This window comes from Motacilla alba, chromosome 1A (genome assembly GCF_015832195.1).
Source record: "Motacilla alba alba isolate MOTALB_02 chromosome 1A, Motacilla_alba_V1.0_pri, whole genome shotgun sequence".
Taxonomy (NCBI): Eukaryota; Metazoa; Chordata; class Aves; order Passeriformes; family Motacillidae; genus Motacilla; species Motacilla alba.
The window spans coordinates 47,593,425-47,607,399 of NC_052031.1; the positions used below are offsets into that span (position 1 = coordinate 47,593,425).

Below are 13,975 nucleotides of genomic sequence, written 5' to 3' on the forward strand. Positions count from 1 at the left end.
TGACAAAAAACAAGTCAAGAGAGACTGCGAAGTTGAAAGGAAGGGATGACATGAAGGCAGCAAAAAAATCCCTGAATCAAAATGCTTTCCTCCTCTGCACTTAGAGAGCAAAGGGTATCAGCAATATGGAGAGACAGAGCAGTAAGAATATTGCACATATGGTGGAAGACATTCAGATCCCAGGCTTTGCTCTAATGTGTTGCTTTTGATATATTACTCATTCCTCATCAAGAAACATGAACTGCAGCTTATTCCTGTGACCTATTCCCTCACTCAAGACAGTGCTGCCCTCCCTCACCTCCTCTAAAGGATTTCTGAGCTTTCTTTGTCAATATACAGAAAGCACCCAGACATCTTTGCCTGGAAAGGGCAACGTAAGAGATTCCTGGTATTGAGAACTCATCTGCCTTGCCCTACAAAAAGACAGAAGCCATAAAGAAAAAAAATCTTGCCATTTTCAAACCTGTATAAGGAAATGCTCCATTTTTCCTCAGTACAAGGTTTACTACAGAAATACCTGCCTTTGTTCACCTGAGATTTCAATTCTTATTCTCTGTTGTTTCTAGGTTTATGCTTCAAAGAGACTTAAAAAGCAGACACAGGTGGCAAACTCACTCTGAGCAAAATAGCGTGTTCAAAGTGCATTATCTACATGGAATGATGGAGCGTGCTAGGGTCAGCTAAGCTATAAAGACTTTAAGCCAGCATTGCTCTTGAGAGAGACAAACCTCCTTCACATGAGCTGCTCCAAGCACCTGGGAACAGGGCAGGGGCCTTGGTGGGACTTGTCTGGCATCCTGCATGGCATGGAGGAGTTCAGATCTACTGCTTACAGCAGCTTAGGTCTCCAAAACTGCACTTGGGTAGGGCTTGGCTCATCCTGTGTGTTGAAGGCTATCCTCCTAATGTTTAAATTCCCAGAGACTGACTGCTCTGTTATCCAGTATGCACAAGGTACACTTAGATATCTGGGAAAAGACATACTGTAGGTATGAAGTAATGTGTAACCTCTAATACATGCTGCCACCTTTGAGAACAGAGCAGCTACATCTCAGAGGGAAGAAGTGGTCATTGTGTGCCCAAGCCCCTGAGCTGGGCTCAGTCCTACAGACTGAATGCCACACAGCTGCTCCAAAATCATTGCTGAAAAGGAACTCAAGGTACCTGCCAAGCCTGGCTCTCTACACAGGTATAGTACTGCCATGACAGGGCTGCAATATTTCCAGTGCCGGAGCTAGAGGGTCTCTATCAGCTTCTTTGTCTGCATCCCACGCACAGCACAGCATTGAGAAGCCCAAGGCAAAGGAAGCCAAAAGAGACTGACAATGTGGCAATGCCTGGAATAAGCCAGAACTTTTCAAGAAGCTAGACACAAGGAAAAATTTCAAAGAGAACCAACCCCAGCTGCTAACATAGACAAATTTCCCATCATTTTGATGATGAGCAATTCATCAATTTATCCCCTCAGCATGTGATTAGGGGAAGGAGCACAAAGCTTTAGACACACTTAAGGCTCAGGCTTTTTGTTGATGATGTGTCTAGTAAACACTTGCGAATTAAACCTGACAGTGAGTGTTCTGCTTGACCAAGATTTTTGTTTGTTCTCCATCAAGTTCTTGCTAGTCTTGCTAGGGAATTAAAGAACCTTTTAAAAAGCAAATATTTATCAGAAAACAAAGATCCAGGAAAGTTCAGGAGATTAATTTAACATAGAACTTTTTTAGTATTCAAAATTTCATTTTCTTGCAGGATGACCCACTCAACAATCATTTTGAGTGGCCCACAGCATCACAGTTATTTAGTACAAACAGATCTCACACTTTCCCTCATTGGGCTCTACAAAAGGGCAAAATAATACCAGAAAAAAGGCAAGGATGCAGATAAGCAAGGAGACAATGTCTCTTTTTCCCTCCTCTCCTTCTAAGAGACACAGATGCTGTGCATTGCTGCCACAGCATACCAGATAAATGAATAGATTACAATTGGCCTGGCTACAGAGGGATGCTCACACAAAGCTGAGGGTTGCTCACACAAGGCTTTCTTACTTTAAACTCAGGAGTAGTGTTCAACAAACCCTTCCCTGGTACAAAACACAATTCTCAGTTGGCATAAAGAGATGGTTTTCCTAAGCCAGTAACTACTATAGGAGCTATTACCTTTCCGGAGAACATTTGTTTGATCAGAATACTCCACAAGGGTTGGGATCTGCTCAACAATGTACAGTGCACCATCATCAAGGCTCCTCTGCAGCTTGACCTTCTTCAGGTCTAGAACCATGTACTGATTGTTGTAGGTTCCTGGGTATGAGAACAGAGAGAGTTACATGTCCTTCCAAGGGAAGGAAACAAGTACAAGAGGTAGAGGGAACACATCTTTTTTCCTAAGATGCATATGAAGGTGTACTTACCAGAGTTGCACTTCGAGAAGGTCTCTGCCCAAGTTTTGCCATCATTTGCCATCATGTTGGCAATGCGAACCCTCTGCCAAGCTAGCAAGGATTCAGGCACCACTTGCTTAATGAGGGTTTCATTGAAAACACTGTTGGTAGTCTGCAACATTACCAAGCCGCTGCCCAGTATGTAAAAGTCATCCAGGGACACCAAAAAGCCTTAAACAGCAATAACACAAAACAAAACTGAGATAAGTCATGAGGATATGGATGAGTCCATGCGCGCGTGTGTGTGTGAACTCAAACTGTACAAAGATTAAAGATGAGGCAGTAACTTCTGCAAGGGCTTTGGGCCCACCTGTCAACACAGTTTGAAATGAGAAATTGTCACACTTTCAAGACACCTAATTCTTTGTCTAAAGAGTTTGTTTTGTGTTTGTACGCCAAGCCTGGAAGCTTCTCCATAAGTCAACCTATGTCTCATGCTAAGGATTGGATACCCTAAATGCCTGTCAAGTGTTTGTTTCTAACAAAGAAGTGAACTAAAAAAATATAAAAATTCAACAATGAAAACCAAAGCAAAGTACAAATGCCACAAAAACACTTTCATCAACCAGTATCAGTTTCAGATTTTTACTCTGTAAAGACAACACAAATTAATTTAATTAATTTGAATTATTCCCCTTAATTAACTCCTTCTGTATTAAATCAAGCAGAAAAATCTTCCTTCTAGTTTAATCTTTTCCTGTCTAAGTATTCTTAAAAGCATCTCAAGACATGGGCACCTCTTAAACCATAAACCACATCCTGTATATGAGAAGAAGCTCTATCTACTCCTCTTTCTGACATGTTGTCATGGGGGTTTTTTATGCCTGTCAGCTCTGCAAAGTCAATACAGTGATGGATCTGTGGGCAGGATTCCCATCCAGGTTACATGCCAACAGAAGTGCTAGGTCCAGTTGCAAACCCTTTGCCAGGAGGCAGCATACAGAGCTGCAAAGGTCAGCTATATGCCTTGGATAGTATGGGGACTACTTGTACAGCAGAAATAACTTGGCCTTTAGGTTACTCAGCAGATATGTGGCTGCCAGGCTGGGGAAGAAAGGTTGTTAACTGAGCTGGTCATGGGGAAGTCATACAGAACCTAAACTCTTGTTAAGAAGTTTTTAATAGCATCAGTCTTCAAAGAGTAAAAAATGCTAAAATGCTGTGCTACACCATAATAGTTGAACTCTTCTATGAAATCTTCCACAGCAAACTTTATTAACACAATCTGCAAAGGTGACCAACCTATGACAGCAAGAAAGACAACCCAGTTCTGCCTCCTATTCCTGGGCTTTTATCAAAAGGCAGACCACCTTCAAGCAAAAGCAATGTTTAAGGGCTCTAATTCAGCAAAATCTCCTAAAAGAAGCAAGTTCTAAAATTAGAACAGATCCAGAAAAATACACTGTGTAGACATTTGTTCTCTAAAAAAATATCAGTATAGAATAGACAGAGCACCCTGGCATCTGGTATTATTCATGGAGAGAGAAGCAATACATTATGTACATTATCAGCAGAGATCTCCCTCAAATAAGTAAGGATGAGAGAAACATCCTAAACTTGGCTCTGCCAGTCTATTTCATACAAGGACTTGGGATACTCTAGCAATAATCTGCTACATAACAAGTCAAGTGGTGCTTGCCCAAACACAGGCAATAACTGAAATTGTTAAAACAAGTGTGATGTGAATTGAGCATCAGTTCTGGCGGGTCACAATGCCAAGTGTCCTACTTCAAAACAAACCAAGTAATTTCTCTCTTCAATTTAAATCAACAGCTGAGATAGAACAGAAAAACTTGACTCAAAACAAGTGCTACCACAAGGAATGATGCTGAATTAACTGAAGGTTGAACTCTGTAATTCAAATAAACTGCAAAGCTCAGCTAAGCTGAAAAGAAGGGGATTTCCTTCTGGCCCTTAGTATTTACCAAGTTTTATCCTGCAATGTTTTATAACACAACATGCCCTCCACGATACACCATTACTAGCCTAATAATTCCAGGATGGCATTTACCATTTTGATATAAGGCATAGGCAACTCTGAAACAAAGGGAAGCTAAAACATAAGCAACAGGTTACCCATGGTAAAGACATCCAGAAAAATAAAACCTGGGTAGAAAAGTCTAGAGATATCAGCAGATGTTTGATGTCCTCTTGAGCCATTCTTCTAAGTTTGTATGAGAATCTGTTGTAATTGAAGGTGTTATCTCACTGCACGCTTCTTCTATGTTTTTCCTGTAAAACCATCTCTGCAAACCCACCTCCCATTTTTGTAAGGAACACTCAGTCAAATTTGTTTTGTTTTATTGTTTTTTGGGGTTTTTTTAATCCCTCCCTCCAATGAACCTGACAACTCTACAGAGAAACTAGCAAAAGTACTTCTGATTGCATTTTCTGGATCTGATCCACTCGGATTCAGTTTCCAAATGCTGCTGGAAAACAGAAGTTTCCAGAATATGGAGTTTTGCTCACCATGACATTAGTCAGCCAAGCAAAGCAAAGCATTTTTTGCAATCTGAGCCACAGTGTTCTCCAGAAAGTCAGCACATCAAAGAGCATGTGGGGGGCAGCACGTTCCTGGATACTATTGTTCTGAAAGAGGTAGATTGCTGATTTCTGAACCAGACAGCATCAGCTTTTTTGGAGTTTTTAAAGGTCATTGTGCTCTTTCAAGTGCAGCAAGGGTCAGCTTTACAGGCTAGAAGTCAAAGCTATGAGGTCTAGCCCACCTCTCGGGGATGGGAGTAGCCCCTATCTGAGATGCCCAATGTTCTGGTGTATAAACACATTTGAATACGGGAAAATAAAGGTATTCTCCAGATTAGCAGACAAACAGCAGCTGCTTCTCATGTCAAGACTTAACACCCATCAGCTGCCTCCCTTCCACTTGCACATCTCTCCTAGGCACTAAGAAATAGCACATAACCACACTATAGCTCTGGTCTCATCTCCAAAGCTCACCAGACACTTTCCTTTGCTTCCCTCCAGGTTTTAAAGAGATGCTGGAAGAAGCAGGGAAGCAGGAAATGGTCTGTCAATACCTCAGGAGCAAGGTAATCCTGAGAACAAAGGCTACCGCCTTTTCCAAGGTTTGTTCCTCCCAGCTCTTCCTCAAGCTGTGGGGAAGGATTATGCTGCACTAACACCAGATTACTTCAAAGCAAGAGACACAAACTACCTCTCTCTGCTGCCTTAGCATGGACAGATGGATAGATAGATAGACAGATATACATATGACGTGTATAGTCATCCATCATGACAACTTGTGCCATCTTACTCCCACATCACCACCTAGCTCAACCAAGAAAGATCCCAACCACACACCAGAGAAGGAAAGGTAGAAGTAAAAGTCTTCAACTGTTCTTCTTCAGCTGTTTTGTTTAAACTGCTAAAATCAAATTAATATACTTTAAAAGACCATGGCTCAGCACAGAGAAGGTAGTTCACTATCCAAACTAGAGTGCTCAAAGTTCCTGTTCTTAAATGGAGTTCAGAAGACTCCATCCAAATGGACGAAAATCCTGGAAGCTGCCAACCCCCCTGCTATCCAAAGAAAATAATAAATTTTATCAGTTAGTTTGGCTCATTTCTTTGAATACCTCAATGGGCAGTGTAATGAATTGACCAGAGGTGAGGAGGGAAAGGGGCACAGAGGGAGGAGAGGTGCAGGTTCCTGCCTGATCCACCACTAGATATGTGGCACGAAACATAAAACCTACTTTGTCTCTATCATCACTTCCTTACTCCCTCACATAAGCACAGCTTCATTCAACATTTGTGAGGAACAGTAACATTCTCTGTACAATTTCAGTTCTCTCTGCTATGCATTGATTCAGAAGCCACAGGAAGTACTCACGTCCAGAGCTTGAAGACAATGAAGCTCAAGCTTTCAATTCAGAGACATTCCTCCTTTCCAAAGGTTCACAGAACTGTCCTATGTGCAGCTCAGCAGACGAAGACTTTGAGCAGAGTTCAAGTGAGAATTAAGGTGAGTTAGTGCGGAAATGAGCAACAAGTAAAGAAATCATTCTGCAAAAACAGAGATTACAACTCCCGTTAATTCCCACTTGACTCTGCCTCTGCAGGACTACTGCTGCTCTGAAGGGGAGAAAGCAACAGAGAAGATTTGCTGTTAACAATGGACATTTGAACTTGGTGGCAGAACACTGATAACTGCTGGGGAAGCTGGGATGGACTCTGTAACTCCGGCCTCCTACCTGCTCACTCACGACATGAGCAAAGAAGTGCAAGACCCTCCAGCTGCACCACAATGCACACCCTAACACAAATCACAGTTAGTCAGTAGCCTCAGAACCTCTAAATTGAGTCACAGCAAATACTAATTTTTGCAATCTAGTATCCTGTCTTTTGAAATTCAGTAAATAAAGAAATAATATGGATCATTTTACTCTGTGACCCCAGGAGAAATCATGGATTTGGCACATTCCTTCTCAGAAGACAAATGATCCCTTAACATTTTCTGACACACCTTTTGGACAGCAGCATAGTTTTACTTTATATCCTATCTTACTGGATGACAATACTCTTTGAATAACTCAGTTAAGTGTCACTGAAGGCCTAGAAGGGCACCTGTCTTTTAATGACCTCTGTTTCCTCCAGAAGTTAATAGTTCTATGTCCATAGGATCATGTTACTATTCAGGAGAGATTACTAGGTTGGCCTTTCTTACTGGTTCTTATGTCTATCAGGACAGAGGCTAAAAGCAGGAACATTTATGCAAGGAGAGATTACAATTGCCAGGTTGAACCATGGCCAGGAGCTGCAGATTCCAGAGTCAGATGCTCTGAAAATATCTCTCATCATAACATGGAGCAGAGGAATTTGGCAGTTGTCTCCTTCCTACGTGATGTCCCTGGAGCATTACAAGGCCAGTGCTTACTCATGCCATGGAAAACTTCAAGTCTGTGAACTACACCCACAGCTAATGCAATTTGCTGCAGTCAATGGACCATGCTTGTCTAGTGCTTGTGATAGCACCCTGTAATCAGTGAGCACCCTGTGCATACCACAGACCTCTTAAACTTCACTGTAGCCATGGGAACTATGCTTTCCAACAGTTCTCACTCATTTTGTTGGTAGAAGTACACCTTCCCACACCACTATGCCAGAGTCCACATGGCAATAGGAGGCTTTAAAATAAGCTGTCTCTGCAGACCTCAGCACTCTCAGGGAAGAACAATGGAATTTTGTACACCAATAAGCAAATGCCAACCATTTCAGCACAGCAGTAGCTGATTTTCAGGTATCCTGCCACACACTATGCATTACCAGTCTCATAAAACCAAAATATTTTTATTTCCTTACACAAAGAAACCACAAAAGGTGACAACTAAAAGACATCATCACAGACATCCATTAAAAATAAAATAATGAATATTCTGTGTGGCTGATCTTGATCCCCAGTTTTGAATCTGCAGCACAATGCAGCATACAACAGTTGCTAAACAGAGCCACATTCTTGTCAAGGGTAGTGCTATCATCAGCATTTCAGCTTGGAGATATGAGAGCCAGAATAACCTCATGAACATTCACGTGATGAACAGAGCTCAGAAACCTTTGCTTTCGACCAAATTACACAGGTTTGGCAAAATTCCTTGTAACAAGCAAGTGAAATTCCTCCAAGGCAATCGCAGATAACCCAAGCTCTTGAAAGGCTGTACACTCAAGACACATTCAGACTACCTCTACCCCTTCCTCAAAATAAAAATCTCAGTTGTCAGAAAACATTGCATTCCTGAGAAGGGTCACTGAGGAACATCAGACCCCCACAGAAAAAGGCTTGTTTTCAATGTGAAATGAATGCAGCTGCTTTCCAAAACATTCTCCCAGTCACAGTCCCAGGAGCCCCTGCCATGAAGAACCCCTGCCCTTACAGTAAGGCACCATTACTCAACAAAGCACATTTTGAAATCATCAGCCAACAAAATTTCATGAGAATGAGATAGTCTCCTATGGTGCTGACTTCATTTAAAATGTTTTATGAAGATTTTTTACTGTTTATGTATTTTTGAACTTGAGATTTCACCTCTAAAAACTTACACAATGTCAGCTCTTAGAGGGAGTTACAGATTTGCTTTGGTTTTTCATGTTCCCATTTCTTGGTGCTATTCTCTACCAAGAGCACATCTTTTGCTACTCAAATGTTACTTGCTGGCGATTTCTAACATGTGGCCTGATCTTCTCAAAAGAGACTCTAAATATTTTGGCTGGCTATATTACTAACACATCAAATAAGCATCAAAACATACTCTCCACTGCAACAGCTTAAAGAGAAGCTGGAAAAGGAAGATGTGACGGGAAAGAAAAAAAAAAAACACCAAAAAAACAACAAAACAAATGAAGGCTCCTGAACCCAGCATCAAAGAAGCCAATGCACTTTCAAACAGCAAGTGTTTGATACTCAGTAATAATCCCATTACAGCAGTCACGTCACAGCAGTAAACAGAAGCACTCAAATTGTTGTTACCAAACATGTGAATGCTGTAGGCATGGTGAGGAGTTCAGCACTTGAGATGACTGCAGACTACGTGAGCAGAATTCAAAGCAGCATGTTTGTGCCAGAGGTAAAATATTTAACCAGTACTATTCAGAGCACTGAAGGTGATTAATCGACAACAAAAGACAATGACAGCAATATCATGTCCACAGAAAATTCAAGCTGGCATTTTGTCCTCTTGGTGGCTAAAAGTTCTAAGGTAGAGTGAAGCCAGTGCTTGTTGAGTTACCATCCTTTTCACAGCCAGGACAGCTACAAGACAGTAAGGTGGTCCATGCCAGATTGAATATCTACAAAGTTTTGGTTTTCTTGACTTTACCTGGGTAACTACTGAATGAGACACGGCCGGTGCTGGTGTATGGATCAACTATATTGAAGTTCCAATGCTTATATATTCTCAGGGTGGCTGCATAAGTAAACCAGCTGGAATGGGCAAAATATATATTCTCATATCCAGGTAGAACCTGGAAAACAGAAGCAGAAAGATTAATAATTTCAGATCCCATGATATTCTGCATGTTTTCTACTTGATAGAAACTACGAGAACTACTTGTTTTAAGTAGTTTGATTAATTGCATTATTGAAGAAAGAGCAGATTTTTGTGCTTTTAGCTGTGTACTAAATGAATTTCTGAAACCTCTAGAAACAATTCTTGCCCATGTGTTGTTTTCAAAATAAAACATTGTGGGGTTATTTGGGTTATCTGCATCACATGGTATAGGTTTTCCCCCAGTTTCATTTGGTATATTTCTATTCACACATTCAAATCAGATCTTTTCAAACATATCCAACATCAATTTAAAACATGCTGTTTCTGTGAGAATTCCTCTGGTTCATTTTGAAGTGAAGTACAGAAGCAAATGCAAGTAAATTTAATTTGAAAAGGTAAATATTTATATTGATGGTACATCTCTTCAAAATATTTCCCTGGTTCTACGATTTGTTGTTAGCTCAGAAACCTCTTCCTGTAGGCAAATGCTTCAGTTACTTTGTCTCAATTTAAGGCGAATATGGTTGCTCTATGATACATTGCGTCTCATTGTGATTAAATCTCCTTGATAATTTTAAGTGAAAAATGCAATCTTAAAACTGTGGGGTTTTTTTCTGTCATCACTCCTACTGGAAAGCCATTTGAAGGGATCACTATTAACAGAAAACATCTGCCATTTGCATCCATTTATTTTTATGTTAGCACTGTCCTTTAGTTTAAATAATCCTTTTCCTTTTTTCCCTGCCTATTTGCCCAACGTATTTGTAGCCATTCACAACACCCCTTTTCAAATTTCACTTCTCTAGGTGAATGAGTTATTCTTATCCAGCATCCTCTCCCTGGTAGTTCCTCGTTCCCTAGTAGTTCTAGCAGCTTTTCAACACCCATCATTGTGGTTTTTGTTTGGCTTGGTCTTTTCCCTCCCCTTGAATACAAGTGAGAAAAACTGGACTCAAAATCCTACAGAGGCACAAATGACAACTGCATATATGCATCTTGATCATAAGTCTCTTTATGCACATGCAACATGAACAGGGAAGACTCCAGAAATGCAGACTCACGACACTGCAAATCAACACAGTCACTGGAGATTAAGTTCTGGTGCTCACCTTGATAAGTGCAGAGCAGTGTCCCATGTCCCACTGGTATCTCCCATGGCCTCCCGAATCCACATTGCATTGTCCACCCCGTGCAGAATAATCAAATAATGCAGGAATAAGGTCCAGCAGGTCTCCAACTGCATTCAGAAACTGGACATCAAAATTGCTCAGTGGCTGAATAAAGGAGAAGATGACAAAAACCACTTTGAGACAGAAAAACATCAAGACAGCCTCAGTGGTTAGAATTTTTCTTTTGCTCCAGAAGGAAGCTCTTGTATGGTCTATGAAATGCCTACTGACAAGGCCCAGATGCTCACACTCAGTATGGCACCAGGCACGGAGGAAGTTTTCAGGATCTGGTCCTTGTAGTGGCATTTCCAATGCTACGATTTCTGAGGCAAAAAGGAAGATGTAACTGTAACTCAAGAAACCTTAGTGTGTGCTTGCAAGCAGCATGCCAATCAGTCTGTTGTTATGAATTTACTGAGATAAAATTTAATTTTTTTGTTTATCTAGATGTTTTTGAAGCATCTTCTAGTGATGCTCTTGGGAGCTCTCAGATTTTTATAAACACTGCAATTTAAGACATCCTCTGAGGAGGATGAGGACTGAGGAGGAAGAAACAAATGAGGGAAAAATGTTAATAAATACCAATCAAACTAGCTGAATAAGGAAAGTTAGTCAAAAGGCACTCTGCTATGTACTTTAGAAAACTCCTTATGGTTGGAGGTAGCCAGGGTTAACTACACACAGCTGATTGTGCAACATGCTCTTTAGAACCTCCTCTTTCTTTGCCTCTTCAAAAATAAGAGCTTAATAGTGGTTTAACCTCAACCTCCAAATACTGTTTTCTAAATCTTTCCTGTTCTTGCTTTCACCATGCCTTTTGCTAAGGCAAGGCTTAAGAAAAAAGTCAGAACACACATCACTGTGGTGCTGTGAATAGTAATTTTATAATGCCACATAATTATTTAGCAATGAAACACATTACTTGCAATATAAATCACTGTTACTAAACCATATAGCTGACCTCTCTGCAAACCCCAGTACAGGGGGACAAGAAAAAATGAAACAGCGTCAAATCCATTTACTTTTTATTCAGAATAAAAGTATTCTGAATATTTTTACATTGAATATAATATATTCAATAAAAAATATTGAATTCTGAATTCTGTGTTATCCATCTGCTGCTTTGCCCGAAAGAACAACCAACAGGAAAACCAGAAATCATGTAAACTCCAGTCCATGTATCCCATAGGAAGGAATCAGACCTTCCCACAATGTTTACAGACAAGAGAAATACACCATTCTGACAATGAAAACCATTCATGGCAGAAGGCCCCAACAGCAGCTCTAGTTTGAGGGAGAAATCCAAAACAAACTTTCATGTGTTACATTGGTTTAGTTCATCATGTTTTTGCTTGTAAGGATCCAAACAGGGAGCAACATCAAGAGACATGTCTTTGGATAGTTTCAAGCAACTTACAGGTATGAATCAGTTACAAACCAGTCACAACTTCTATTTCATTGGAATCCATATAGAGATACTTGGCACTGTTTAAGCACCATCTTCCCCTACCCAGCTGCACTGAAAACCCACCACACAATAAGAAAAGGCCATTTTCCAATGTCTGATTCACACAGGCATCACTATACAGCACCACCAGGAAGGGCTTGCATGAGATTACTCCAGCAATCAAGATATTTTAATTGTACTTGACATCTATTTTCTACCACTCCATATTCTCCTTCATAAAACCTGCTTTCACTGTAATATCTGCAGGTAGCTACATTGCTACTTCTACAGCAACGGTCAGATTTGCCTGCATATTTTTAAAAAGTTTTACATTTCTGTGCTTTCGTACCATCACTCCAAATCAAAACTTCTGTAACTATTAGAAAGTCCATTCAAATTACAACAAAAGTGCCAAGCAATGAAGCTGTCAGAACAATAGGCACAGAATGGTGCCCAGAGAGCAGGAGGAAAGATCCACTCAAAGCACAGGTTATGCAAAGGCACTGGGTGAGATTAGGCTGCCAGCTGCCAAAGCCAGCCAAAATATCGGATATGCAAAAGAGGGACTAGGTTGTTAAGCACCCCTTAGAGTTCTATTTTCACCCCCCTTTTGAGGGCCGAGCAAATTTTGTTCCAATTTATTTCCAAAAAATTCATTACACCCTCCTTGAACAAATCTGATTTTGTGTTTAAGACTGTCTGATGTGACATCACATAAGCATTGTGCTCCTCTGAAGTCTCAGTAAAACAATGCATTCAAACAGAAGACACAGGAATCTGCACTGCAGGCCCAATCTGGGAATTTCAGGAGTGGTTTGAAGCATCTGCCACAACGCAGCTGAGAGCCCCAGTTTTGGAAAAACTACAGCTGACTTCCAGAATATATGGAGAAATCTTCTCTATGAGGAGTTAATCAGTGTCCACTAGCAAGAATTAAACCCAAAAAATTGCATCATAACAATGCATGATATAGAGCATATTACAATTTTTTGTAATCACCTTTTCCCATCTCACACAGCAATGTCAGAAAAACCCCTTATAAACATCATTTAGATCCCAAAGAAGAATGAATGAACTAAACTGACAAACAGAGAGGTGGAAAAGCCATATCAAAAGTCCTTTTGCTAGAATGTGTGTCTCCTCTAGGGTGTTGTCCTGAACAGCAAAACAAAAAATCAATTTGAGTTTGAGTTACATCCAAGGAAGGCAGAAATAAATTTACAAAGGGCAGCAGAAAGGAGAGAACCAGCCCTAAAGGCCTGTTTACATGGGACATTAAAATAGCCGAGTTATTCTATAACAATTGTTTTCCAGTAACTTCTCCAAGCCTGAGCACTCTGAGTACAAAATAAGGAAGTACAAATAGAGAACTATCCTGGAGTCATTCTAGTATTTAAAACTCTGACACCTCCTTATTCAAGCGTAATATCCCTGCGGAGACAAGCCCAAGATTAATCACAGTCTTGGAAGAGCATTAGGCAGATGAAAAGGCTTTATGTTCTTCCAGTGCCCCTCCCTCAGAAATTGTCTTGACAAAAGGGTTGGGTTTGTTTACTGGATATAAAATGTTGCTAAACCAGATGGAATAATGCCACATTTTAACATAAAGATGTATTCAAATTTTGACATCGCTCTCAATGATACCTGTAAATATCAAATTCAAAGTACAGAAGTTTACAATGTACATTGCCTTCATGCAGGTCTTGATGGAAGAATCTGCCTAAAATAGTCCTCAGGAGGACAGACTCCATGTAATAAAATCCCAAAGTTTAGAACAAAACAATACAAAGCATTTCCTTCAGAAAGAATAAAAAATATATAGAGTAGTGCTACCATCAAACCATTCAAAGCCCAAATTTTCTTTCTGCAGTAAGGCTCAGTCACTTGTGGCAGACACAATGGTTCTACAATATTCAAG

At 40.4% G+C, this 13,975-nt stretch overlaps 1 protein-coding gene across 1 annotated transcript in view; it reads right to left on the reverse strand.

Annotated features, from left to right (window-relative positions):
* PLBD1 (phospholipase B domain containing 1) overlaps positions 1 to 13,975 on the reverse strand; it is a 37,848-nt gene that overhangs the window by 5,263 nt on the left and 18,610 nt on the right. Inside the window, exons 5-8 of the mRNA XM_038155164.1 lie at positions 10,551 to 10,715; positions 9,271 to 9,415; positions 2,408 to 2,608; positions 2,157 to 2,297 (exon numbers count right to left, since the gene is read on the reverse strand). Of these exons, the coding sequence (XP_038011092.1) occupies positions 2,157 to 2,297; positions 2,408 to 2,608; positions 9,271 to 9,415; positions 10,551 to 10,715 (652 nt within the window). The remainder of the gene's footprint in view (positions 1 to 2,156; positions 2,298 to 2,407; positions 2,609 to 9,270; positions 9,416 to 10,550; positions 10,716 to 13,975) is intronic.